Raw genomic sequence first — 27,513 nt, forward strand, 5'->3', positions numbered from 1 at the left:
GCAATTGTAATGTAACATTTGTACCTTTAACCTGTAAACCTCACCTGACAAGAGAGAAAATGTGAAACAGTTCAGAATGAAGGTGTGTTTCACAGACGTCTTGAAGTCCATCTTAAACAAACAAGATAAGATGTTCTCAACAAGCAGACAATGCTCTCGAGAAATCAGTCTGAACTAAATAGTTGTATATCTACATATTTATATTTTTATTTTCTTGGACCTAATCTAGAATAATGGGGTTTGAATGATAGCATATTTCACGGAGGAACAAATAGTAACAACTAGCAAGTTTCTCATAATTCAACAGAAATATGAGAAATCCATAGCGGCTGGATCTGCCCATCCAAAACCAGAAAGTGATAATTCAAGAATCAACGAGGTAAATTTCAATAAGTTTCACAAAAAAGTAGCACGTTTCACAAGCCAGGAAACTTGACTCACAGCGGTTCCCATAAGATCATAGTGTTCATCATGGTGGGATTGTGTTTATACATGCAGGCAGCTCCATAATTTAGAACGTAGTTGTGGTGGGAATGACGTCATGTTCTTTGATGTATGATGTTGCGGTAATACCGATTCCTGATATTGATAAAACTACGACGAAATCCCGGACTAAATCTGCATAGCCGGAGCATTAGACCTCTGTAAAAGACACTTATATACATATATTAATATAATAGATAAATTATTTAAACAATATGTTGAATCTATGTTATGTATATTAACGTATTTAATGCTGATATATTTTTATCGTTTAATTACAAATATTTTTATTTATTTATTATTCTTAAAACGATGTCCTGGATGACTAAGCATCTCCATAGCAATACGTCCTGTAAGTCACTAATAACTCATAAATCATTCACGTAAATTACGTAAATCACGTCTATGGGAAGTGACTGTCCGTTCGTTGTGTGGTCGCGAGATGGCGCCACTGAGCGATAAAGACTTGACAGCGTTTGGAAACTCCCTTTTAATTCTCACCTGGAGCCTCTTGAGGATTGAGCAGAGTTTCTCAAGCCAGATGAGAGAACACTCTGCAAGGACTGTTCAAGACTGGTCGCTCTCCAAGGAACAAGAGTTTCCTAAGAATACCGGAATACCGTGGAGATGCCTCACCTGAACTTTCCAGACAACATTCACATGGGCTGTCCGATGTAACTTTAAAGGATTTTACAGCGCCAAACAAGGAAACTGAGGGATCCAGAAGTTACAGGTAATAACAGCCCTGCCCTGTCTGCCAACATGACACTAAAACCTGTGTCTTAGTTTAATGCAAATCAGAACTAAAGTTAACATTTTCTAAAACTTTTCTGTTCTCTTATCTAAAGGGTTTGTAGGATACTTTGTGTTTAATAATTAAATTGTGTGCTCCCTGATATTTTGGTCTCAAATAGATTTTAATTTCGGTAAAAAGTAAAGTGTGTGTGTGTATATGTGTCTTGGTCTCTCTTTTACTTGTTTGCAAAATTTAATTTTTTAATTCTCCAAATATTTCTAATTCTTAAAGTCTCAAAACGATGTTTATTAACGAACGAAAATATTTTTATTTATTTATTGAATACATAAATTCAGTTCGCACAGACAAATGTAATTCTAATATTTTTGTGGGACTTGTCTAAAATGACAAAGTTTTGTATCTTTTGGGAGATTAAAAAAATAAAATAAAAAAGAGGGTGGTGGGTCTTAAAAGCTTACATTACATTAAAATGCTGACATCCTTGAAAAATTAAATGTTGGCATAAGTAGTTTATTTATTTTTTTTTTTTTTTTCAATAAAGAAATTAGTGTACCAAATTACTGTCAGTGTGGTGCAACCTGTTTACAGGAAGCCATTTTGTTGCCATGTGACAACTATAAACAGGAAATGATCTAACAGAAAGGACCACTGTAGACCCTCATGACTGTGTGTCAGTAAGGTCTGGTGTTTATTTGATCTATATATATATATATATATATATATATATATATATATATATATATATATATATATATATATATATATAATTTTTATTTTTTTTATTTTATTTAGGGATTTATTTATGCATTTATTTGAGGAAAAAAAGGCAAAGGTTAACTTATTGGTATTACATTTTGTTGGTTTAGATTTATTTATTTTTTAAAGTCATGTTGAACACTCAAGTATGTTCAGGTTTGTACGGAAAATATTTTAATATTGCTTTTAACTTGTGTTGCACCACATAACTTTTTTTGGGAATTGTTAACAATTATATAAAAAAAAATAATGAAACGAACATGAATGCAAATATTTTGTTTCTACATTTTTTTTTTTTTTTGGTTCTCAACTTTAAAAAAAAAAGTCCCTTTTTTGATTGATTTTTACTTGTTTGTATCATCTCAGACATTTTTATCTCTCATTCGCCCATAGGATTTCTATAAATCACTTAATTCTTGGGGGGAAATCTGTAGCAGTTCTGGGGATGCATGTTTCTGCAGTGTGTTTTTCCTTTACACTTGTGTATCTCCAAGACACTTCACCTTGTGCAGGTTTGTACATTAACCTGAAACACAGAGGAGACCTGCAGGGGTTTGGAGGAGGTGGACTCCTGCTCTAATGCTCTCAGCTAGTGTGTTGTTGATCATGGGTGACTTCAGGGAGAGTGAGAGAGAAAGAAAGGTGATTGTAGGCATTGTTGATTTAGGGTGTGTCGCTGTACCCGTCAGGCTGCCATGCTAGGGCTTGTTACTGTAGAGATTCCAGATCAGTTGCGCAAGTGTGTGTCAAAGCAGGAAGTGTGTGTGTGTGTGTTCTCCACTAACCAACTGTAGGAAATAAAGTTACTGACTGATTTAAAAGACCGTCCCTTTAGTATTATTTATGGCTGATTTGCTTTTGCATGATCTGAATCCATCACTCACACTGTTTTGTAGTGTATCAGATGCATATATCTGAACAGCCACGTGGTGAGGTCAGAGCCAGTTGTCACGATGATGAGTTGTTTATGAAACGTGTGAAGATGACTGCCAGTGCTCATCTGAGAGTAAAACCTAACCTGTCACTGTGACAGGAATATTTAGGGTTGTCTGGCAAGCCCATGAAAGACTCCATAAAATCAAAAATGGAGTCTAGTGGGTTTTAGTCCATGTTTGTTGTCTTTTGGGCCCTTAGGCTAGTGTACACTCAAAAGTGGACAAAACTGACTCTTAGCAGATAAATGCATTAAAAATATGCTTTTTCTCTTCTGGAAAAACAGACTCATTCTGCAGTACACAGATTTTTGACCAGTCAAATATTCTCTAAAATGACCAGGTCCCTCCCCACCTAAACTGCAGTCAACTAGAAAGTAGCAAATTGTGGCTTTTGATTTTGAACTCAAAATTTGGCATGATATGAAAATCCTGTTTTCATTATATCTATATTTTAAACAAATGTTATAAATCTTATTGTGAACAATTCATCCAGGCATATACACCATTTTTTAAAAACCTTTTTTTTTTGCAATTTTAAATCAAAATGTCATAATTTGACCTTCTGATGAAAACGACAGCGCACTCTGGAGACATATACAGGACTTCTCCAATCATTTAGTCTGCCTAAACCCCACTCACATCTCAACATCCACTCAATAAACCGTACATAGATCCAGATCCGTGCCCTACATTTGTTTCGTTACTCTTGTATGTCACAATATGGGAAAAAAAATATTTGAAAATATTTTTGTTTCATCCTTATTTTAACTAAAGGCTGTTGGCTAATTATTGTTATTATTATAAATTTTTTTAAAGGGAAACGTGCTTCATTATGTCTCCTTCATGTCTTTATTTATTGAAAATAGCCACCACCACAGGACAAAAACAGTTTTAATGCCATACTGTACCAGTTGAGTTCTTAAAAGTATTTCACTGAAATAAGTATCCTTAGAATTCACACCTGTTTAATTAAAGTTAGTGCTTCCATCAGAAAGCCCGTCTGTCTGGTTTTGAAGGCTTGTAGTTGAATTCAGCAAAACAGATGAAATCACTTACTGCACCTTTAATTCAAAATAGAGAGAGAGAGAGCAATCTCTTTGAGGCAGTGTTGATGATCATTTTCCCACGCTAGCAAATGCTGCTTTATTCAGGGGAAGCTGTTTTTTGGCAGCTGATGTGAGGTAAAGTGGCTGACAATTGTCTGGTTTTGCTCCGGGCATCATGGGTTGTAAAGTAACTCTCAGTAAACCTTCAGCTGCACAACAGACTGTGAACCAATGTGCTGCCACCCTGCAGATGATTGATCACTGTGATAACTTCATCAACAGCTGGGAGATTTTATCACTTTGATGTGTGTGTTTGTGGAAGATGATATTAGTACAGAGCTTGAGTGGTTTCAATCTATAACTCTTGATGAAACAGGCCGATTTAACATTTGATCATTATATAAGAAGCCCTGATACCAGCAGGATTAACTAGGCGTGAGACATTCCTTTTAGTGTGTGTGGATTGTTTAGTAGAACATAGTGAATAATCCAAAAAGATTAGACAGTTGTTGGTTTTATTATACAGTGAGATTGTTCTGGATAGTGAAACAGTTGTGGATTTTATTTGAGAGACAGTTACAGGTTGGTTGAAGATGATACAGTTAGATGGTTCCAGACAGTTTGTGTTGAAACTCGAACAGCTATCTCCATTAAAACTCAATGTAAGAAGCATTGAGGAAAAACAGGATGAGAGGAAGAAGACAATGATGGACGGGAGAGGTGGAGCTGGAGGATGAACCCACGGGAATTATACAATTATCACAGTCATTTATGAATGTTACTCCTGCTCTCAACAAGCTGCTGCAAACCCCAGAACACACACACATTCTCTAAACAATAGCGCTGATCACATCTAAACATCAGAGTGTGTATTTTTGTGCAGATGAAATCAGACAGCATGTGATACGAATGTCAGCACACAACCACCTCTGACGTTTGGAAGTGAAAAAGTGATTGTATTTCATCGTCACAAGAAATCCTCTTCTATCCACTGGATTTATTTCAAGTCACATGGATATCTAATGTGAAAACATACCTCAGGTGGTCTTCTCAGATTCACATGTTTTGTGTCAGTCCGTGTTATTGTGTAAATGTACTGTAATGGTAGCTGTGAGGAAAGACAGACACTCCCATCAGGATATAATGTGCACTTAGCATGACAGCTATCAGCACTTTCCTTCACTGTTCCCCGGAAATACTGCAATGACCCTCAGCACTTAGGGAGGAATTCAGTTCCTTAACCCTCAGTTCCTCAGGTTTGGGGCTTTGAAATAAAAAAAGGTGTTTCCTAAATGCTGTTATAACAGTCTGCGTTTGAAAGACAGAAGTGCTCCTGTCTCACACAGTTGTGATTCTGCAGATAGTTGTGCACTTAATGTCTTATGTGTAACCAACTCAAGATGTATTGCTCATGAGTGAATGTCTCATTTCTTTGACTGGAAAACCCCTGTGCATGATATGTGTGTGTCTAAGAATACCAGTCTGTACCATCCAGCTGGTGAGCACCAAATCAAACTGCAGATAACGCAAGTATGGTTCAGTTCTGTCTGTGTGTGCGTTCATGTGACCACAGCTTTCCTGGTTAATACACCTCAGGCATTTTATCTTCAAGATTTACCTCCATTTCCTGTAACCCACATGAACAAACACCTTCTCCTACTTGGCACACCTGCACACACTACAGCAGAGAGGATACGCCAGGTGTCTATCTCTTGCACACACCTCACTCTTAGTTAAGGAGTGTAGTTATGCATACTATCATGCTAGTCCTGCCAAATATAGTATGTGCCCTACCATTAAAAAGTTTGGGGTATGTAAAACTATGAAGAATTTTCAACACTGATGAAGAGAAGTTTGAGCACCAAATAAGCATATTAGAATGATTTTTGAAGTATCATGTACGACACAGAAGACTTTGCAACAGGAATAAATTACATTTTAAAATATATTCAAATAGAAAACAGTTCTTTTACATTTTTATATTTTTCACCATATTGCTATTTTTAACTAATTTTGGTCAGTGCCTTGAACATTAAAAGACTCTTCTTTTAGTTTTACATATGCAAACATTTCCATTTACAATATGCAAAAAATGGATAGGGACCTTAGGCATTATTCCACGTTTCAAACATTAGTATGATATATTGTTGTCACATGACTCCTTCTGCATGATTCATTAAGTGTTGTTTACTTATCAGGGTTATCTTGTAAATAAACACATTATTTTAACCCTACTTTATGGAAAACATTTGCAAAAAACTTTTTTTTAGTTACATTTGATATTACTACTGATTCATCATCCCATGCAAAATGAAAGTCAAACCATTCCATTGCATCTCACATTTTGCAAAATGTAGTAAGACGTCTGTGCACAGGGTATATACTGAATACTGCAGCGATAGTAAGGGTAGTATGATAACATAGCACTGCTAAAATATACTAGTGCAGTTCTGTATCCTATAATGCAGTGCATTCAATGTTCCATTTCCAGTGCAGTAAACACATAGAAAGCAGTTACTGCATCTTTTAATGCCTTGTTTTGACTCATTTCTTTGGACTGGCAAGAGATGTTCTGATGTTTTTACACAAAACTGGATTAAAATTGCAAAACAGCCATCTCCGATAATGATGATGATAACATGCACCTAATGAGGTCATGTGATCTAGATAATAACATACAAGCAGCACTACTGTTTTAAATGTTTATCACTGCATAATGTGTACTGTTTCGTATAATTGATTTGTCATGGTAGGCAGCATACATAAAGCAGTAGTTTTTGGGGAATACCGCACATTGTTTTTGAATCCACCCTAAAACTGTTGAATCACATGACACACAGACACGCCTGTTGGAATAGCAGTGGATTTTTCTCAGGGCTGTGAGAGTTCCAGTATGGGAGTGTGTACAGTAATTGTCTGCAAGTGTGCTTGTGTGTGTATGTGTGTGCAGAACATCCAAACAAAACAGACCTGAGATGTCATGCAAATGAGTTCCTAACATGTATATTATAATAACTAATATTATGTAACTAAATGCAAATGAATCATCTGCAGCTCGCACAGAACATGTGAGTCAGTGTTTGTAACTGTGGATCAAAGTGATGTGATTACAATAAAGAGGGGATAAAGTCTGTGGCACCGCTGCATGCTGGTTCTGCTCTGTTTATTTCTGCACATTTCTATGGTGACGAAGTGAGTCAGAATGCTGCACTCTGATTGGTCTGTTGACCTGCTAGAGAGAGCTCTTCAGCCACGTGAGGATGTCTTGTTCTCACTCTCATTCACACACGTGAAATTCACTCATTTCCTCATTTTTAACAATGTGTTAGTGAGTCAATATACATTCCCTGGTTTTCCTTTTCGTTTACATCCTTCACTCTAGCTGTCCAGCTTCTAAGGAGCTGTTTATTTTAAACAGCATCATTTTTAAGTTTCCGTTTACTTTATATGCCGTGTGCATTCATGTGAGGTTCTCCTCTTTGTGAATGTTTGTGCATCTCTATTAATTGAGTAAGATGACCTCCTTTGGTAAATACATCTGCTGGGTGTGTTTATTCAAGATATAATGCCTTGTGTTTGAATGTTTTACACATCATGAATGTGTGTGCTGTGTGAGGGTGTGTATCAGTATCTGTGTGTGTAAGGGTGGAGCCCATGACTAAGGTGTTCAGGAATGAGACACAATTGCAATTTTGGTGTGCGACGTATATTATTAGGATCAGACCCTGACCAATGCGGACCAGCGATGTTAATAACAATTCATCTTCTGTTCTGTTGTTATAGACCTGTTTAAAACAAGAATCTTTTTTTGTTTCAAGTAGGATGCCATGGAAGTGTTTTTTTTTTTTTTAAAGGGAAACAGGTAGCAGTACAGGTTCATTTGGTTTCTTAAGTAAGATATGTTCAAAAAGGAAAAATAAACAGGTTTTAGAGACTTAAGGTATGTCATTTAACACTGCAGTTTTGTTGTCTGTCGCTTTAAATGCCCTCTTTTTTTTATCATTCATCATTCATCATTTCACTGAAACATCGTTTCCTGATAGTGACTCCAAAGATCTCAATATTGTTATAGTTGTTGCATGGACATTGCTATGCTCATAGTATTAGAATGACTATTAAAGCTATACAGTTATAGTCATCATTGGAGTTATAGTTATGTATTTTTAAATGTTTTAATAAACAGAGGAAAATTTGTAACACACATTTACTGGGGCAGAAAGTTTTGCTTTGTGTAAAAGAGTACATTTTATGGGTCTTTTCAGCAAAATATGATCGGTTGCATAAGATGATGATGATCAAATGATCTAGAAGCTGCGACTTGACTGGACTGATGCTACTTAAAGTCTTAATTAAATCATAAAATTAAATTTTGTAAATGCATGATATGTTACATTTTAATGTTTAATTTTTTTTTTATATTTGATCCTTGCAACTTTTAATCAAATTGTCAATCTTTTAGTGACAACTATAGATTATCTCCTTTGATATTTGCCAGATTTATCCAATCATTTAGTCTGATTAAACCCCAAGATCAGTTGGTATATCAGTTTCATCTGAACTTTAATTTACAAAGAAAAATATTTATTTTTAGAAGTTAGCTTACAAAAATCTGAAGGACATGTCTTTGCATTACACCAATACACCTATAAAAAATGTGTGAAGAAACCTACAGATGATTGTTGCCTGAATGCTAGTGAGCAATTCCTTTAAGCAATTCCTTGGTGTAGTATCCAGGTAATTTACAAACCTGACACAAAACAGTGATTCGTGAATTATTTTTGTTTTGTGGCAGGCTGTGCAATGTCATCAGGCCGTGATTCTGTAGGGGATCTGATTCCCCGAGATATGCTGCAGGTGTTCAGTGAGGACCGACAAGGTGGCAGGGGCAAAAGAGGCAGGAGAAGGGCAGCATCCTTCAGGCGTGCGTTCAAGTGGTTGAAGCGCCAGCGCAGGAAAACCCGCCGACGTGCTACAGAAATACACGGAGACCTGCTTGCCACTGGTTCACCTGTAGAGCTACCAAAATCATCACTTGTCACAGGTAATACTTTTGCTATTATGTTCTCTTTAGATGTCCGTCGTTCTTCAGAAGATTTGTTTTTAACTAGTGGCTCTATTTTTCTTTTCTTTCTCACTCAGAAGATTTGTTTTAATTTTAGCCACTAGTTTCACATAAATTAGAACATAAACCAGTTATGTAAGCAGGTGAGTCTTAAGGAAATTAAAGAAAGAAATGGGAAGTGCAGCTTGGCTAATGAAAGGTAGTTGTGGCCAGTGTGTTTTGGAAATGAATGTAGAAAGCCAGCAACAACATCAGCATGAATAAACCTATTTATAAATAAGTGTTTACATTTATGCATTTGACAGACGCTTTTATCCAAAGTGACTTGTATTGCATTCAGTTTATACCTTTTATCAGCTCATACATTCCCTGGGAATCAAGCCTGTGACCTTTGCATAGCTAGTGAGTTGCTCTGCTGTTTGAGTTAAAGGAAGTTTAAGATTATTTCCTACTTTCCTTCCAACATCGGTAAATTTAGAAAAGTACCAGATCAACACTGTTAAACTAGCAATTGCTTCCTTTTTTATATTTGCATATCAAACTGGGGTAAAATGTATTTTTAATATTGCACATTAAAGCTGAAATGTTACTATTTCAAAGATAAGCATTGTTTTAATCAAGATGACTGTACTCCAAATCATTTGGCCGGAGCATGCTCATTGAAGCATTTGATGATTAATGGTGTCACTAGCTTTTAATCGCTCATTAGTGGTTATAACAAGCTGTTTTGCCACATGAAAATACTTCTGTCAGTTTGAATTTTTTTTAGAATTTGCAAATAAGAATATTGCAGTAAAATGAAAGCCTTGGTGGAAAATGTCTCAACCATTTTATAGCATTTGATACAGCAACATGCCAACTAATCTAACCTTACTACTGTACTGATGAGGTATTGATTTAGGTTTGTTTTTAAGCAATGCTTAAAATGTATATGACATTACACACTTTATCTGTCCTTGTATTGCCCAACTAGTAAATGTTGGCTATGTTGTTTTGGAAGTGATTTCAGTAGTGGATAATATGTGCAGACATTCAGTCATTTCATTTCAGACAGTGTAATTAGTAGAGGAATACCTTTACAAGCTAGAAGTCATTAGTTTGGGTAACAAATTTTCAGCATTCTCTAGCATATAAGTTTTAACCCAGCAGTGAGCAGCTTTAAAAATGAGTCCTCATTTTTCCAACTTTGAATTTTTATAATTTCACTCCTTTACTGTGGTTCATTTATTTTGTTTTGGACCAGAGAATGGAAGGCTTACACATCAAATGATCCTTAAAGGGTTAGTTCATCCAAAAATAAAATTACTCACCCTTAAGTCATCCTGTATATGACTTTCTTCTTTCAGATGAATTCAATTGGAGTTATTTTAAAAATTGTCTTTTGATCTGTTTGATGTAACTCAAGGGTGTTGCACTCCATCGTTCCTTGAGAAGTTTAATAAAAAGTGAAAGTCCTGACATTTGCCAAATATGGTAACCCATTTTCTGAATTGATGCTCTGCATTAAACCCATCCAAGTGCACAAACACAGCAGTGAGAAGTGAACACACCGTGAACACACACCCGGAGCAGTGGGCAGCTATATTCAGCTCCGGGGGAGCAACTGGGGGTTCATTGTCTTGCTCAAGTGCACTTCAGCCATGGATATTGAGGGTGGAAGAGAGCACTGTTCATTCACTCATCCCCTACAAATCCTGCCAGCACAGAGCCTTGAACCTGCGACCTTCGGGTTACAAGTCCAATTCTCCAACCAAAAGCTCATCTCTAACCAAAAGCTCATCCCTTAAAAAAAATCTATGCGTTTTTGTAAGAAAAATATCCATATACAAAATGTAATAATCACTTTAATCTAACTTGCGGTCACAGTTGTAAATGAACCAGTTCCGGGGTAATGATGTATGAGGTCAGCTCTGCACATGTGCCGCTCAGAAGTGACACACACGGAAACTCAGCGGAGAGATTAAAACAAAACAATGATCACTAATTAAAAGTACAAAACGAGGATTTGTAAAGAAGAATGTCGGAGGATTTCGACAAATGATCAAACAGTTTGAAAGATCAATGATAGTTTTTAAAATAACTAGACTCGTATGAAAGAAGAAATCCATATATACATCTAGGATGACATCAAGGTGAGTAATTTATGGGCTAATTTTCATTTTTTTGGCTGAACTAACCCTTTAACCTTCTTGATATGTCTCTCAAATACCTATATATTATTGTGTATGTTGAGAGAGGTCTAGAAAATGTTTGCTTTGTTTATTGCAAAGTCATGAGTTTTCTAGAGCTGAGATTTCAACACGCCATGAAGATAAAATTTGGGCTCTACTTAAGGTCACTTTAAGTACTTGCATTGTGTGTACAAGTATAAAGTGTTTATTTAAAAGTGTGCTGTACATTTGTAGGGGAGCTTGGGATCAGAGCCAGGATTGAATGCATGTGAATTATGCCTGGTTTATGTTTTTTGTGTGTGTGTGCTAAGCAGAGGATGAATTGTAAAGGTTCCACATGGGCTGTAATAGCAGGGAGACCATTGTGAGACCACACCTCAGCCCCACCCATTTACTGAAGCATGAATCCACTCAATCACACACACACTCACGGCGGGCTGACACAACAGACTGCAGCTTTCTTAATGATCGATATGGTGCATAACCACAAAAAATAAACAGCTTTTATGTGATTGTTCTGAGGGTGCGGTACCTATCTGCTGCCGAAGACTGTACAAAAAGCCAACAGGATGGATTATTTAAACCTGTCACACTCTCCCCTAAATTAGGCTGAAATTAAATAAACAGCATGCAGACCATCATGATGTAATTAGTATTACGTATTGAAGAATGTGACTCACAGTTGATTTCAGTTGATTGACGTTCAGTCTCAGTAAGTGAATTGATTAGATTAGTTTGTCTGGGTAAATTGCTGATCTCAATTTGGTGTCTTGTGACCAGTTTGATTTTTATGTTATTATTATTATTTCTGCGTTTGACACAATAACTAAGTGATTATTAGATTACAATAATAAAAACATGCATTATAAATATTTTTTTATAATTATTAGGTCTACACTTTTTTTTTGTCTTTTAGAAAAAAGTTTGCATTTATTTGATCAAAAATAAGGACCAACAGTAATATTGTGAAATATTATAAACATTTTAAATAACTGCTTTCTATTTGATAATATTTTAATATGTAATTTAAACCTGTGATGGCAAATCATAATTTTCAGCAGCCATTATTCCAGTCCTTAGTGTCATATGATCTTTCAGAAATCAATCTAATATTGTTAACAATTTTTTTCAATTTTTCCATTAGTTCCTGAAGAATGAAACCACACATCATATTTTAGTGGGTTTTTGGATGTTTTATGCTTTGAAAACTTTCGTACCCATGAGGACCATTTTCATGGTCTCATCTAGGGCTCCTAGTATAAATAGTAATGCTTATTTTAGCAAGCACCGTTAATAAGAGGGCCACAGCTACTGAGCACACACATAATATTGTGTTTTGCATCCTGTATCCCAGACCTTGCAACATCAAAACGTCCTGTGGGATGCTGCCGGTTCAGTCTGAACAAAGAGCTGTAACCTTAAATCCGTTTCCCATGAAATGTTCCACTGACACACACACTGACTGCTTTCCCAATGTTTTTGACGTCTCCCATTGAAAGTTACAGGCTTGCCAAGGGTTACCCACAATCCTGACCTTTCTTCTGACTTTCTTTTTCAACTCATCATGAGAAATGCCAGTCATTCCTTGACACCTTTTTAAACACAATCCCTGTGAACGCTTGAAAGATGAAGAGACGGAGTTTATGTTTGCATTTGTTTATTGTTACGCGTGGGCGTTTGTGCAGAATTCCATACCTTCCTGAGCTTTGCCCTGGAGATTCTGAAACAATGAACAGGTGTAAAGTTGGGAAACTGGTTCTCTGCTTTTCTCTGTTTCCAGTTCTTGTGAACAGAACCCAGCTCTATGCCAGAACTAGATTGATTCAGACTGACTTAATATTGCTCTTGCTTCCAAAATGTGAATTCTTTATTACCTCCAACATCCATATTTAGCTTGGTATGCGTGTGTAGCCCCTTTAAGCGTTAGGTTGTAAAGTGTTGATTTCAAATCTGTTTCAGCTTGCCTGTAATATAGCATTTTTGCACCTGGTCTGAATTTAAACTGGTCTAAAAATTAATTTTCTTTTTAATAATAATTGCATAATAGGCAACTGTATATATAGCAGTAATATCCTCAGTTTGGTGTACTTGCACTGCATTAGGACTTGTTAGAACCTGATTTAAAGCAAAAGTGAAAGAAATTTCAATATGATATTTTGCATCGTGCAAGTGACACACATGGCATTATGACTATTGGGGATTATACTCTAATTTGCACCAAGCAATCAAAATCAGGTGTGAAAACATCGTAAATCAATGTTTCTTTAAAAAGTTACATAAAATGGACACACAGAGCTCACACTTTAATGTGATGCATGTCTGTGCTGCGGTTTTGTTTTTCAGTGATACCTGCGGAAGGAGCGAGTTTTATCAAATAAGACATTCTGTTAGCATGAAATGTATTACTGATCCGTTTTTACAGCAATTGTACCTCTTTTTCTGTGTGTTTCACTGAAAAAATGGCAAATATTATGTTACTGTTATGTGATATAGGTGTGGCAGACAGAAACCTTTCTTACCACTTTCTGAAAATCATCCAAAATCAAAGCGCAGGTTATGTGCATGTATAAAAAAAACCTGTAATCAGTCAACTTACTTTTCAAAGACATTTGTATCTACTTCAGATGAGGGATATTTGCCTCAGTTAAGCTTTACCTGCATTGTGAATGGATAAAAGCCTCGGGGACAAACGGACAGTTTTCCATGGGAGATTAGGTTTAAGGCCTGTTTTATACGTCTCACATCAGCAGCGTGTTTTCATTTCATTGTTCGTATTAACAGGTTATAGCATTATGCTGCATGTTTAAGCAGAAGCGTAGAAGAAGCAGCGGTACATGTAGAGTTTCTTCACCCAACCTATTTGCTGAGCGTCACACTGAACGCAGCAGAAAATGCACTTAGCATATTTATCAAGACAGTCTTTTGCAATACACTGTAGACTTTCATGAAGCAACACAAAATATGGAGTAAACCACTCACTCATTGTTTAATAAAAGATGTCTGTCAGACTTAATGAAAGTTATTACAGGTCAGAAACTATATACTATATATAACTTATATAACTTAACTTTATGTTAAGTAAGTCTGACTGAATACAGACTATTGAAGCAGTTTATAGACTGAAAAGTAATTTTTGAGTTCTGTGTAAGCCTTAGAACAATTTTATGTAAATAGATAATTTTTTTTTAGATTTGATTTCATGTCATCAAAATGTTTTTTTTTTATACAGCATTTATCAAAGAAAAAACTCATTAGGTAAATTAGAAATCATTTTATTTTCTGCATTAAATTATTAAAAGTATGAAGTAGTTATTTAAGCATTTCTTACTGTTAAATCAAATGAACAAGATATTAACGCCAATTTAGATACCTGTTTTTATAAAAAATTTTAAAGATTAATGCAAACATAATTTTTATGCTAAATATTTAAAAAATCAAAATGTAAAAATATAAAATCCAATATAAATGGAAAGTTAATATTTAAAAAAAAGTAGCTGAAATTGCCAGCACACTGACCAAAGCATGTCTTTAAGACACTTTGCACTTTTATAATTTTTTCACTTTTGCATAAGGAAAATAAAAAATATAATTTTTATAGACTTTTGTTTTTGTTGATCTGATTGTATTTTTCCAGTGTGCAGACAAATTCAGCTACCTTTTGGATTAAAACCTCCTCCTTTTTGTTTTACACACCTGAGAATTAATTGTTCTTTATTTTTGAGTGCACATAATTCCTGTTCTATGAATATTAAAAACAAAAAGAATTGTATTCATTTATAAATTGCTACTTATTTTTGTGCTAAATATTATAATCTTTAGTATATAAATGTGTTTTTAAATGATATATACTAAAATTATAAATTAAAATATATACATTATAATTTTGAATTTATCAATAAATTATATAATTAAAAGATTACAAAAAATCATATATTTAACACTTCCATATGAATATTTTATTTATATTTATGACAAGAAAGCTCAAAATGTACTTATGAAAGCTCAATGTATACATCATTGTGAAATTTGAGAAAAAGACTGGAATGCATTTTCTGACTTTATACAATAAAAATGAGAGTAGTCTTGTTTTGTATGACATGAAAGCAGCCCCAAAGTGCTGCCCCCTGCTGCCCAGATGCAACACAGCAGCTACTGTCAGGGCAGGGCAGTCCTGGCAGCACACACATTACCTGTGGCCAGTGATGAGAACTACACTGTGTTTACATTTCTAATCTCTATCATTCATTTTAGCACATTGTGTCTAAATCTATAGATTTAATAAAAGTTTTTAAACATTTAATCAGTAAAGTCAAACCAAAGGTGAAGAGACTGAGAAGTGAGAGAATAAAAGAGTATACTCTGAAGGACCGCAGCGTTAGGTGCCAGGATAAAGTCTCTCATTGCAACAAACTCAAGGTTTTTAACAGAACCGAGATAAGCTGATGTTTTCCTGTTGTTTTGTTTTTGAATGGTGTTGCCTCAGTTGAAAGCCACAACCACCATAACATGATTAAAATTAGGTCTAGTTTGATTGATTGTACAGTTAAAGCTGTTCAGGGAGTCTGTGAGTTTTATCCTGTTTGAGACTCCTTGCAGCTGTTCTGACATCTGCCCTCAGCAGGTCCAGGCATGCCTTAGCCTTTCTCATTCTGTGCAGCTTTTATTTGGCTTGCTCAGAAGGTTATCGGTTTTCAGAAAGTCTCTTAACTTCGGAGAAAACATTAAAAGATGATTTGTCATGGTACAGATTATAAAACAGACATAACCACAATACTTTATGCACACATACGTACACTTATACATCTACATGGAGTATTTACTATTGATTAGAACTTTCATATCAGATTTGTATCACTCATGTTGTTTTATAATACAGATTATTCTAAATTCTGAATGGATAAGCCATGTTCAGAACTGTAAAATGTTGAAAAATGCACACCTGAGACTGCACAGTTTTGTATTATTGCAGCATTAATAATCCATTGGCATGCAAATGTGGGTGGTCATGTAAATATTTTGAATTTTGAGTCTTTATTTATTTTTTACTGCTGCTGAATTAATATTGTCTTTCTGGACTGGAGCTTTATACAGCATATTTTCTGCCATAAATACTGAACATTCGTGTCATTGTATTGCTGCCATCTCTCTTGGCTTTATTATGCAGTATGGTATGTTCCTCAGGGCTGAAAAGCTGACCTCTGTGGTTGCTCAACTATTTTAATTGTTTAAGACCATTGCTAGGTTCATTTTATCCGTGGTTTGGCTGTCTTTATCTAAAGACGCCCATATATCACTAGTAAGACGAACCAAGTACTCCACCAAGGCACAGAAATATCAACGGTCAGAGAAAAGTTTCACTTACCTTCCCTTTCTATCACCCTTTCATTTTTGTTTTGATCATTCCGCATTATTTTTTGGTTCTTTCACTTGGTTGTTCTTGAAGGCATGTATTCCCAGTTTAAAGAATTTGTGAACAAAACTTTTAAATATCATTGCAGCTGGATGAGGTAGGCAAGTCTTTTGATAAATGAAAGGACTGGGCTTTAAGGAGGTGTCTGGCCTGGTTTAGAGGAACATTGATATGGAGATGGAGTGAGGTTGGTTTTTATCGTTCTTGCTGCAGAAATCAACTAGAAATGTCAATGAATAATGTATATGCAGTATTAAATAAGTGTCTGACTCTCAAATGTAGAGCTGTTATACAACTCTTAAGCATACCTGTGACCTCACTGATTCATTCATTTTGAATGAATCTTCAGTGTGACTTGGGAAGAACGAGTTGTCTTGGGGGGGGGGGGGGGTGGTGATTTGTTCAGTCATGCATGTGCAAAATTCTATAGGTTCTGTACTATGAGTCTAGTAGTTCACCTGTTTCAATCAATGCAGTCTGAGTCGGAAAGAGAATTGATTTGTTCATCTCTCGAGTCGTTCATTCATCACATGATAGAGCCATAAGCTTTAATCTATGCAGTCTGAGTCGGAAAGAGACTTAATAATAATAATAACCAACTCTTTATTATAGTTTTTAGTTTGGAAAATAACCATCATGACAGAAATTCTCACATTTATTAACTGTAATAAGTAAAAAGCTAAAATTTGAGACCAGAAACGCAGTGACTGTAAGAGTAATAATTATAATATTGCGTTTGTTGATGATGATGATGATGATGATGATAATAATAATAATAATAATAACTATGCACCCATTTGTAAGGAAGTTTGTAACTTAATTTCTCTATCCAGTGCTACCACCTCACATGACAAAAGAACGAATGATAGGTTAAAGACTTTTATACAGTCTATAGTTAAATCTTATGGGGCTATCATGTGATGAAAGAATGACTCAAACCCGAGGACTAATCAGATAAGACATGAGGTGAGCTAATCATAGACTGAAGACCCGTAAACAATGAATTCATCTTTTCTGTTTCTTATAGCATTTTGTATGGTTTGTAGTGTGATCAACGTTTGTGTATGTACTAGTAGACATGTTAGGGAAGTAAAACTTAATATTTTAATTACATTTTAATACAATGAACGAAATGACTCGAAAAAATTATTCGTTCTTTTTGCTGAATGAAACTCGAAGGTCCGAGTCAGTAAAATGATCCGAACTTCCCATCAATAGACCTCACAGTTCCTTTGTACTCCATCTAGTGGTGAGAAAGTAGGGATTGGACGATAACCGGTTTTATTGATAACCGTGATAAAATGTGCTGAAGGTTAGTAATATCGTTTAAAAATGAATTATCATTAAAACCGTGTTTGATTATCGCGGTTTTAATAACTCACTATTAAATCATGTCCAGCCAGCAACAGTCTGACGCAAGCGCAGCGCACAATGTTTTTTTTGTTTTTTTTCGAGAAGGAATGGCGAAAGTCAGTGACTTTCTATGCTTTTCTATGCTTCTACACTTTTCATTGTAAGGAAGGAAATGCCACAGAATTTAATCTTTCTTTAAATTAAGTGCATAGAGTTGCTTGTTTTATTAGTTGTTTGTTGATTATTAAATATAAAACTTGCTGAAATGTTTTCAGTGTGAGCAACAACTATTTTTGAACACTTTCAACTCGTTTCAACAAAACCGTGATAATATTGATAATCGTGATAATTTTAGTCACTATAATCGTGATATTAAATTTTCATACCGTCCCATCCCTATGAGAAAGTGAACCGGTCTTAAAGGAATAGTTCACCCAATCATTTAATCAATCCTTGTATTCTTTCTTCAATGAAACACAAAGGAAAGCTAAGGCACAGTGTTGTGCAAAGGTGACAAAAAATGATATCATAAATATAGTCTAAACGACTAAAGAACTAGTTAGCTTCATATTCAGTGAAGTCTGTTTACTACAATCAGGAACCTTAAGAAACAGTACATAATCCATAACTTCTTTTTCCCCCTGCAGTTACACTCTTGGTCTAGATTTTTTACTAGATTGGTTTACTTTTGAAATTTCTGGTGTATTTTAGCCCATGTGTTATCAGATATTTATCTGGATCAGGACTACTAAAGCTCTCCCAATACTGTTTGTTAGTTAGTAAAGCTCTTCACTTGGAAATTAATTATTATTAATATGCATGCTGCCAGCACATCAGTACTGGGTGTCCATCAGTACACGTGGCACCATGACACCCTAGGCCGTATGTCGATGATCGACTTTGTGGTCGTTTCATCCAACCTCCGGCCGTATGTCTTGGACACTCGGGTGAAGAGAGGGGCGGAGCTGTCAACCGATCACCACCTGGTGGTGAGTTGGATCCGATGGCGGGGGAGGAAGCTGGACAGACTCGGCAGACCCAAACGTACTGTGAGGGTCTGCTGGGAACGTTTGGCAGAGCCTCCTGTCAGAGAGATCTTCAACTCCCACCTCCGGCAGAGCTTCAACCGGATCCCGAGGGAGGCTGGAGATATTGAGTCCGAGTGGACCATGTTCTCCACCTCCATTGTCGAAGCGGCCGCTCGGAGCTGTGGCCGTAAGGTCTCCGGTGCCTGTCGAGGCGGCAATCCCCGAACCCGGTGGTGGACACCGGAAGTAAGGGATGCCGTCAAGCTGAAGAAGGAGTCCTATTGGGCCTGGTTGGCTTGTGGGACTCCTGAGGCAGCTGATAGGTACCGGCAGGCCAAGCGGACTGCAGCCCGGGTGGTTGTGGAGGCAAAAACTCGGGCCTGGGAGGAGTTCGGTGAGGCCATGGAGAAGGACTATCGGTCGGCCTCGAAGAGATTCTGGCAAACCGTCCGGCGCCTCAGGAGAGGGAAGCAGTGCCCTACCAATGCTGTTTACAGTAGAGGTGGGGAGCTGTTGACCTCAACTGGGGATGTCGTTGGACGGTGGAAGGAATACTTCGAGGATCTCCTCAATCCCGCTGTCACGTCTTCCATTGAGGAAGCAGAGGCTGAGGGCTCAGATGTGGACTCGTCCATCACCCAAGCTGAAGTCACCGAGGTAGTCAAGAAACTCCTCGGTGGCAAGGCACCGGGGGTGGATGAGATCCGCCCTGAGTACCTCAAGTCTCTGGATGTTGTGGGGCTGTCTTGGCTGACACGCCTCTGCAGCATCGCGTGGCAGTCGGGGACGGTGCCTCTGGGATGGCAGACCGGGGTGGTGGTCCCTCTTTTTAAGAAGGGGGATCGGAGGCGTCCCTGTACGCCCGGAGCAGGAGCTTGGTTCGTATTGCCAGCAGTAAGTCAGACTTGTTCCCGGTGCGTGTTGGACTCCGGCAGGGCTGCCCTTTGTCGCCGGTTCTGTTCATGATTTTTATGGACAGAATTTCTAGGCGCAGCCAGGGGCCGGAGGGGGTCAGGTTTGGTGACAACACGATTTCGTCTCTGCTCTTTGCGGATGATGTTGTCGTGTTGGCTTCATCAGGCCAGGACCTTCAGCATGCACTGGGACGGTTTGCAGCTGAGTGTGAAGCGGCTGGGATGAGAATCAGCACCTCCAAATCCGAGGCCATGGTCCTCAGTCGGAAAAGGGTGGCTTGCCCACTTCAGGTTGGTGGAGAGTTCCTGCCTCAAGTGGAGGAGTTTAAGTATCTTGGGGTCTTGTTCACGAGTGAGGGAAGGATGGAACGGGAGATTGACAGACGGATCGGTGCAGCTTCTGCAGTAATGCGGTCGATGTACCGGTCTGTCGTGGTGAAGAAAGAGCTGAGCCGCAAGGCGAAGCTCTCGATTTACCGGTCAATCTACGTTCCTACTCTTACCTATGGTCATGAGCTTTGGGTCATGACCGAAAGGACAAGATCCCGGATACAGGCGGCCGAAATGAGCTTTCTCCGCAGGGTGGCTGGGCGATCCCTTAGAGATAGGGTGAGAAGCTCAGTCACCCGGGAGGAGCTCAGAGTAGAGCCGCTGCTCCTTCACATCGAGAGGGGTCAGCTGAGGTGGCTCGGGCATCTGTTCCGGATGCCTCCTGGACGCCTTCCCGGGAAGGTGTTCCAGGCGCGTCCCACTGGGAGGAGACCCCGGGGAAGACCTAGGACACGCTGGAGAGACTATGTCTCCCGGCTGGCCTGGGAACGCCTCGGTGTCCCCCCAGAAGAGCTGGAGGAAGTGTCTAGGGAGAGGGAAGTCTGGGGTTCTCTGCTTAGACTGCTGCCCCCGCGACCCGGCCCCGGATAAGCGGAAGAAGATGGATGGATGGATGCATGCTGCCAGCACACACAGAGGATTTAATCACTTTAAACTCCTGCGGTCATGCAGACATGGTCCCCTTGCTAAATCAAAAAGACTGTTCTCTTCTGTCCATCTTTAAAACAAAAGGTAGGTTTATTAGATGTCACGTTTTGGTTAAATATGAATGGAAAGCCTTTTACAGTAGCTGTGTGCATTATGAAAAATTTTCTTAATTTCTAAATTTCAATATGGAGTATCAACAATGTATAATCATGTTTATGTGTACAAGCTGAATAACGTGTTTGTGAACAGTATTCTTTTTTTAACAGTATTAAAAGTTTGTTTTATAATGGCTTCAATAAGGAATTTGCATAGTAAGTAATTATTGGATTATTGCAGTACAGTAAATGGCAAACATAGCATTTCTATCCATAGCATCTATGGATTGAATTACTATGAACCCATCAAAAAATACTCCCAAAGATGCAAATGACCAGAAAATAATAATTGAATTAAAAGGGTGAAATCAGTACACATGGTAAATTCGAACATGGTCTTTGCACATTTAACATGCAGGTTAACTGTGTGATTGGCGATATAACCAGGTTACAGGGCAGTAAGTCTCTTTAGTTATCATATGACATAATGGGATGAGGCATTAAAACACGGGAGAAAACATATTAAAGTGAATGAGGCAATTGATTTTGCATTAGCAGTTACTGAAAAAGAGCTATCTTAGATCAGATATATTGCTATATTATTGCTATATTATATGCTTGCATGCATTTTGTGTGTGTGTGTGTGTGTGTGTGTGTGTGTTTAAAAAATATCCAAGTCCTCTACATTTAAACCATCCTATGCTGTCAGTGCCAATAGCCTTGAGGGCACATCAACAAATACTGTAGTGCAGTGGCGCTTTGGGTGCCTCAAGTTCTAATCCAGCCTGTCAACCTTTTTCCAAACTTGCCACCTCCCTTTCTTTCTCTCCTACTTCGCTTCCTGTCATTATACTGTCCTATCTAAATAAAGGCGAAATGCCAAAAAAAATCTTAAAATAGAGACATCCTATACAGTATTTGTCTATCTGACTATATATGAAATATTAAAGGCAATTATTTGTGTTTATCTCTCTGCAGGCCCTAAAGAGGAAGTTATGGGAGCTGTTTCTCTTCAGGAGTTCCAAGAAAATGTGTTTGTGGAGGGTAATCGGCCTAAATATGTGTTGGATCTGCACACAGAGGCACAGCAGGGCCTGAAAATGCAGCAGCAAGAAGGTGAGAAGTCAAATTTCAAATCAGTGTCTGTTTAAATTACACACTTTTACTCTGAACCAAACACATGCATTTCCTAAACATACAGCAGTTTATTTTTTTGGTAATGTTTAATAAGAGGTAATGTTTTTTGTTCCAGATGATAGTTATGGGACGGACTACCCTGATGACCAAAGTATGATTGTAAGTTTTCCTCAATGCAGGAACCCTCAGTTCCAGTTATGAATGTATTTACTTCTGTTCCCACCATAGTGACAGCCTGGTTTTTACTTGTGCACATGTGTAGTTCTAGAAGTGCAATAAAAATGCATTGACTACTTTTAAGTTGCTGATGAAGGAATATAAATTTGGAAAGTTAACTTTGCTGTTTCCTTTAGTCAACAGTAACAGCTCAGACTGAAAACAGCATGGCCTTCAGTGAGCTAAGAGGCTTTGAGTCTGAGAGCACAGCTGCCGATTCGGTTTCGATGCGCTCCTCCATCTCCTCACGATCAACACGCTCAGGACTCAAACGCCAAGGTGACACTTCACGGATAAACACATTACTAGTCATTTATACTATGGGTCCGTTTAATGCTTGAATCTGATTGGCTGATGAACGCACCATGAGGTGTGCAATTTATTTTCTGAGAAACAGAAGGCGAACATAGTTCCAGGCAGCTCTCTTAACTGCATTACAGTTCCATATAACTTCGCTTAGTAAAACTGTAATAACGATCACGCAGTTTGCACTGCCCTGATGATTTTATTAGTTAGCCTATGTAGTGTAGCAACTGAAAGGCTACACATGACATTTCCCACTAGCGAGGTAATAACAGAGCTGTTTAGAGATGCTGCAGCAGAAGAGTATCGAGGCACGCACAGAGGTATGTTAGCCTAATTCACACAAGCTCTCTCTCTGTGTGTCTCTGTCGCTCTATCTCTCTTTCTAATAACTTCATTAATAACTGCATTAAAATGCTATCAACGGCTCAAGCCTCCATTACCAGCTTTAAAATTACATTTTGAAACCGGCAAAAGAGGCATTGGATGAGATGTAGAAGAAATAATCCTACTCACAATAGTGATTTAAGTACAAAAACCAGATTAATCCCTTTTTAATATATCATCTGATCAATGTCTTGAGGTGTGGAAAAATAATGCACACCCGAGGTGCAATGGCCATGACGCGTGTCGTCAACAGCCCTGAGTCAATTATTCCTTACATCATTTTAACCATAAAAGCATCTTGGCCTGGTAAAGATAAATTTTCATAAAGTTATTTAAGAATTCATATCATGTAACAGCAACGTTTTCTGTTTCCTTTCTCCAGCCTCAACATTCAGCCCTCTGAAGCCAGATAAGACTGCAGAGAAGACGAAGTCTCGTAGGAAACATGGGAGACCTGTTGTAGGAATTCCTCGACATGTCCAGAAAGAAATGGGTATGTTGTGCTACAGTCTTCTGTAGTATAGAACACATAATTGAATTATTTAGTGGAAAACATACGTTTAATTAATTTTTATATATTTTATATTTGAAGGGTTGGACAGGGCAGCATGGATTACCACAAATCCTCTTGATGGTCAGCTATTCAATGGAGACATGATCCTACCTGCCATGATTTCCACTGTGGACAGTACGTCTTCCAGCTCTGAACAAGAAAGTGTACACGACCATATACAGGGCATACAGAACTTGTACACAGTTAAAAGATACAACACCGAGCTCCCCACACTGAAAAAACCCAAAGATGACATCCTCCAAGGGCTCATAAACCATTCTGTAGATCCAGAAAAGTCAGGAGCAGGCATTCTAGGTGTTCCTTGGACAGAGAACTCAACCGGTGCAGTGATGTCCATCTCACCTCAGGCCACATACATGTCTAAAATCATTCCAAATGCCGTACTTCCACCATCTGTGGATGTTGTGGAGCTGAGTCGCAACCGAAGTCGTAGCAGTGTCCGAACTGTCAGCAAAAGCAGCCTGGTGTCAGCCAGTCCAGCATCCACACGTGCTTCCTCCAGAGTCTCTTCACGTTGTTCCACAAGCCGCTCAAATTACTCTGGATGGACCAACTCGGGATCATCAGAAACGCTTGTATCCGATTCTTCTACCATCTCCAGCAGTAGCACTCCCCGTGTGGCCAGCAGAGGGAGTCAGGTTGAGAACACGAATAGACCCGTTAAGCTGAACAACGACGGTTCCCATGTTAAAACTACTCATGTGAATGGGGGGTCTACTGAGGTGGAGGACAGCGGAAAGACAGGATCTGCTGTTGCCTTTACACGTAACCTATCAGTGATTAAACGCGGCAAGAAACCTCCAGCTCCTCCCAGCAGGTCATACTCTTTACATAACAGGAAACAGACCTGGAAGACATCTGAGAGTCCTACCTACTTGGCAGATGACAGTACTCCAGATGGATCACCATACCCTGCTGTCATGAGCCCTAAAATAGGCATGCCTCCCTCCAATGGACCCACAACTGCCCTATCAGAGGTGAGCCAGCCAGTCAGCACAGACAAGAAAATGAAAAAAATGTCTTCCATTGCTGAACTGAAGATCAGCCTTCTGTCTGCAAAAAGTTTAATCAATGGTAACAATTCCTCACCAGTTGTAGTGGCTTTGTTGTCTCTGTTGGAGATTCCCAATCATCCCAAAGTATTGGCTCCACCAGCTCCTCCTCCTGAAACCTGGGCTCACAACCAACGGACTTTTGAACTGCTGTGTGGGCCCGGACCTGTTAACTATACACGCTGGGCCAAAAAGAGAGGTCTTAAAATTGCAGATGAACCAGTTGTGGCTTTGGCAAAAGCTGACAGAGTAGCACCTCTGTTGCAGCCTGTAGAGATAAAAGGCAAAGTTGAAACCGCAGCACCACTTGCCTGTGTCGCCCCATCTCCATCACCTCCCCCAGATCATTGCCCACCAACACCAAACAACAGCCAAGCCAAACCTCCTGACTTTGTTCCCTCAACTCCTACACTGGCTGCTAAAGCAATAAAAGACTTGACTTCTTGGATCCCTCCACCTCCTCTGTTTCCTCCTCCAGCACCTCCAGTAGGTATGACTACAGCAACTCCTGTTGCTTTGCAAAATGATACTGACCTTCCTCCACCGCCGCCAGCATTTTCGTCATTATTAACAATGACTCAATTACCTCCAGATATTCCACCTCCACCAAGACCACCTTCGGAAGCACAGAAAATCTCACCCCATTCGCAAGAATCCCAACTTTTGACACACAATGTGTTAGTAACATCATCTGAAACTTCTGAACAAATCAACTTTGCTCCACCTCCCCCACTTTCCACCGATGTAAGATCTCAAGTCACTGTTCCTCCACCTCCTCCACTACCTACTGATGTAAGATCTCAACAAGTCAGTGTTCCTCTTCCTCCACCCACTGTTGTAAGATCTCAACAACTCATTGTTCCTCCTCCACCCACTGATGTAAGATCTCAAGTCAATGTACCTCCTCCTCCTCCACTACCTACTGATGTAAGATCTCAACAAGTCAGTGTTCCTCCTCCTCCACCCACTGATGTAAGATCTCAAGTCAGTGTTCCTCCTCTACCTCCTCCATCCACCGATGTAAGATCTCAAGTCACCGTTCCTCCACCGCCTCCACTACCTACTGATATAAGATCTCAACAAGTCAGTGTTCCTCCTCCTGCTCCATTACCTAGTAATGTGAAAATGGAGGGCAGACTAGAGATGACAGAAACGGAGAAACGGACAAGCAGTCCCTCTCCGGCTAAAGAGGAGACCTCCAGTCCTGTGGTCACTCAGTCTCTCCTACAGATGGTTCGTCTTAGGTCCGTTAAGTCCAGTCAGAGCCCTGCTGTAGGTCCTGATAAACCATCACAACCCAAACCAAAATCAGGTGTCAATCAAGAGGCACCCCCAAAGCCAATCAGACGATCTTTGATTTTGACATCACTTCCCCCTGATGTAGAAGCTCTATCCTCAGAGCCAAAAACTGAAGCTCTGTCCCTCAACACAGACACAACCACTGTATCAAATACTCAGCAAAGATCATCCGAACCAGAAACTCAAATAACTCAGTCAAATAACATTGCTCAAAAAACAGAAAACACAATACTTGAGCCAAAATACTCATCAGCTACATGTCCACCTACCGAACCAAGTAACAATTCAGTTCCTGCTGAACCAGCAACTAAACAACCCTGTGCTAAAACAGAACCCAAACCCCAAACCCTCAAGGAACAAATTCAACCTACTGTGCCTGACCCAGAAACCCTGCCAAGCTCAACAGAACCAAAAGACCAATCAATCAGTGAGCCAAAGACTCAACATCAGGAACAAGAACCCAACAAGATCCCGGAGAATTCAGAGAAACAATTAAGCACTATTGAAATACACTCAAAGCCAGATGGTGAGCAGCCAAAAACCCAAACACCAATACCCATTGTCTCTTCCACACCTCCCATGGTCTCCTCAGCAGTTAACCCCTCCATGCGTCTCCAGGAGGCCATTCGTCTTAAGGCAGCTGCTATGTCTTCAAAAGACAACCAAGCCAAGCGGTTTGGTTTGCGCTCCCCTCCTCCAGCCACGGCTAATGGCACCACTGTACCAAACTCCTCTGCTTCTATGGCCAGCTTCATCTTCTCCAAAAGCCCAAAGAAGGTTGTAATAGAGACACCGTCGACCTTAGAGGTTCAGACTGACCCAAGGAAAACTCTGGTGGCAGAGTTAGCATCTGTCTCGGATTCAGCCAAGTCTAATGACTCGCACAAGATGGCTAACAAAGTTCCTCCACCAATTGCTAAGAAACCCAACGCTAAGGTTGAGAGCGTTGCTCAGAACTCTGCAGAGGCCGTATCTGTAGCCAAGATTGATCATGTGCAAACAGAGACTGTACAAACTGCCGGACAGGACGTACAGACAGAGAACTCTGAGAAAACAAATGAATGAATATGTGCACTAGAGCTGTGCAAAAAATTTAATGCGATTTTCATGCACATCTCATCAGTAAAGACGCTCCTGTAATTAGAAGTATATCTCCAGCACGTACATTCGGATCAGGGTTGCCAGGTTTTCACAACAAATCCTGCCCAGTTGCTTCTCAAAACTAGTCCAATCGCGCTGCAAGGAGGTTCCCCGATAGAAATTGCTTCCCGGGGTTACAATATAAGTTTTTTAACAGGGTTGCCTTGGTAAAATTCGCATTTTAGGTGCTAAATATCACGTTATTTGTATTGGGGTCGCTTCGACCCGCGGACATGAAAAACAACCACAGACTTGGCAACCCTGGTTGGCATTTACTACACCGAGCCATAATTCACTGACAATCTACACAAAATCAATGTTAAAATCGCAGGCGATTCTTTGTCAATTTTGAAAACGATTTTGTGTTAGTTGTCGGTAGACTACGGCTCTGTGTAGTAACTGCCGCTCCACCTGAAC

General features: G+C 38.9%; 1 protein-coding gene across 2 annotated transcripts; it reads left to right on the top strand.

Moving 5' to 3' along the window:
* Positions 1 to 969: 969 nt before the first annotated feature.
* Positions 970 to 27,031, top strand: si:dkey-157l19.2 (uncharacterized protein KIAA1522 homolog). 2 transcript variants are annotated; one of them, XM_059565930.1, is made up of 8 exons: positions 970 to 1,216; positions 5,590 to 5,678; positions 8,770 to 9,018; positions 21,967 to 22,104; positions 22,241 to 22,284; positions 22,479 to 22,620; positions 23,414 to 23,524; positions 23,624 to 27,031. In XM_059565930.1, the coding sequence occupies exons 3-8, from the start codon at positions 8,778 to 8,780 to the stop codon at positions 27,019 to 27,021; spliced, it is 4,074 nt and encodes a 1,357-aa protein (XP_059421913.1). In that variant the 5' UTR covers positions 970 to 1,216; positions 5,590 to 5,678; positions 8,770 to 8,777; the 3' UTR covers positions 27,022 to 27,031. The 2 variants fall into 2 exon arrangements, with proteins under 2 accessions (XP_059421913.1, XP_059421912.1); XM_059565929.1 differs by lacking the exon at positions 5,590 to 5,678.
* The last annotated feature ends 482 nt before the right edge of the window (positions 27,032 to 27,513 follow it).

This window comes from Carassius carassius, chromosome 14, assembly GCF_963082965.1.
Source record: "Carassius carassius chromosome 14, fCarCar2.1, whole genome shotgun sequence".
NCBI classification, from domain to species: domain Eukaryota; kingdom Metazoa; phylum Chordata; class Actinopteri; order Cypriniformes; family Cyprinidae; genus Carassius; species Carassius carassius.

What these genes read in the sequence shown, in the direction of transcription:
- si:dkey-157l19.2 (XM_059565930.1), top strand. Translation starts at nt 8,778, where the DNA reads ATGTCATCAGGCCGTGATTCTGTAGGGGATCTGATTCCCCGAGATATG. An exon ending in CTGATGACCAAAGTATGATT is followed by an intron (nt 22,285 to 22,478) that starts GTAAGTTTTCCT and finishes TGTTTCCTTTAG; the next exon opens with TCAACAGTAACAGCTCAGAC. An exon ending in CTCAGGACTCAAACGCCAAG is followed by an intron (nt 22,621 to 23,413) that starts GTGACACTTCAC and finishes TCCTTTCTCCAG; the next exon opens with CCTCAACATTCAGCCCTCTG.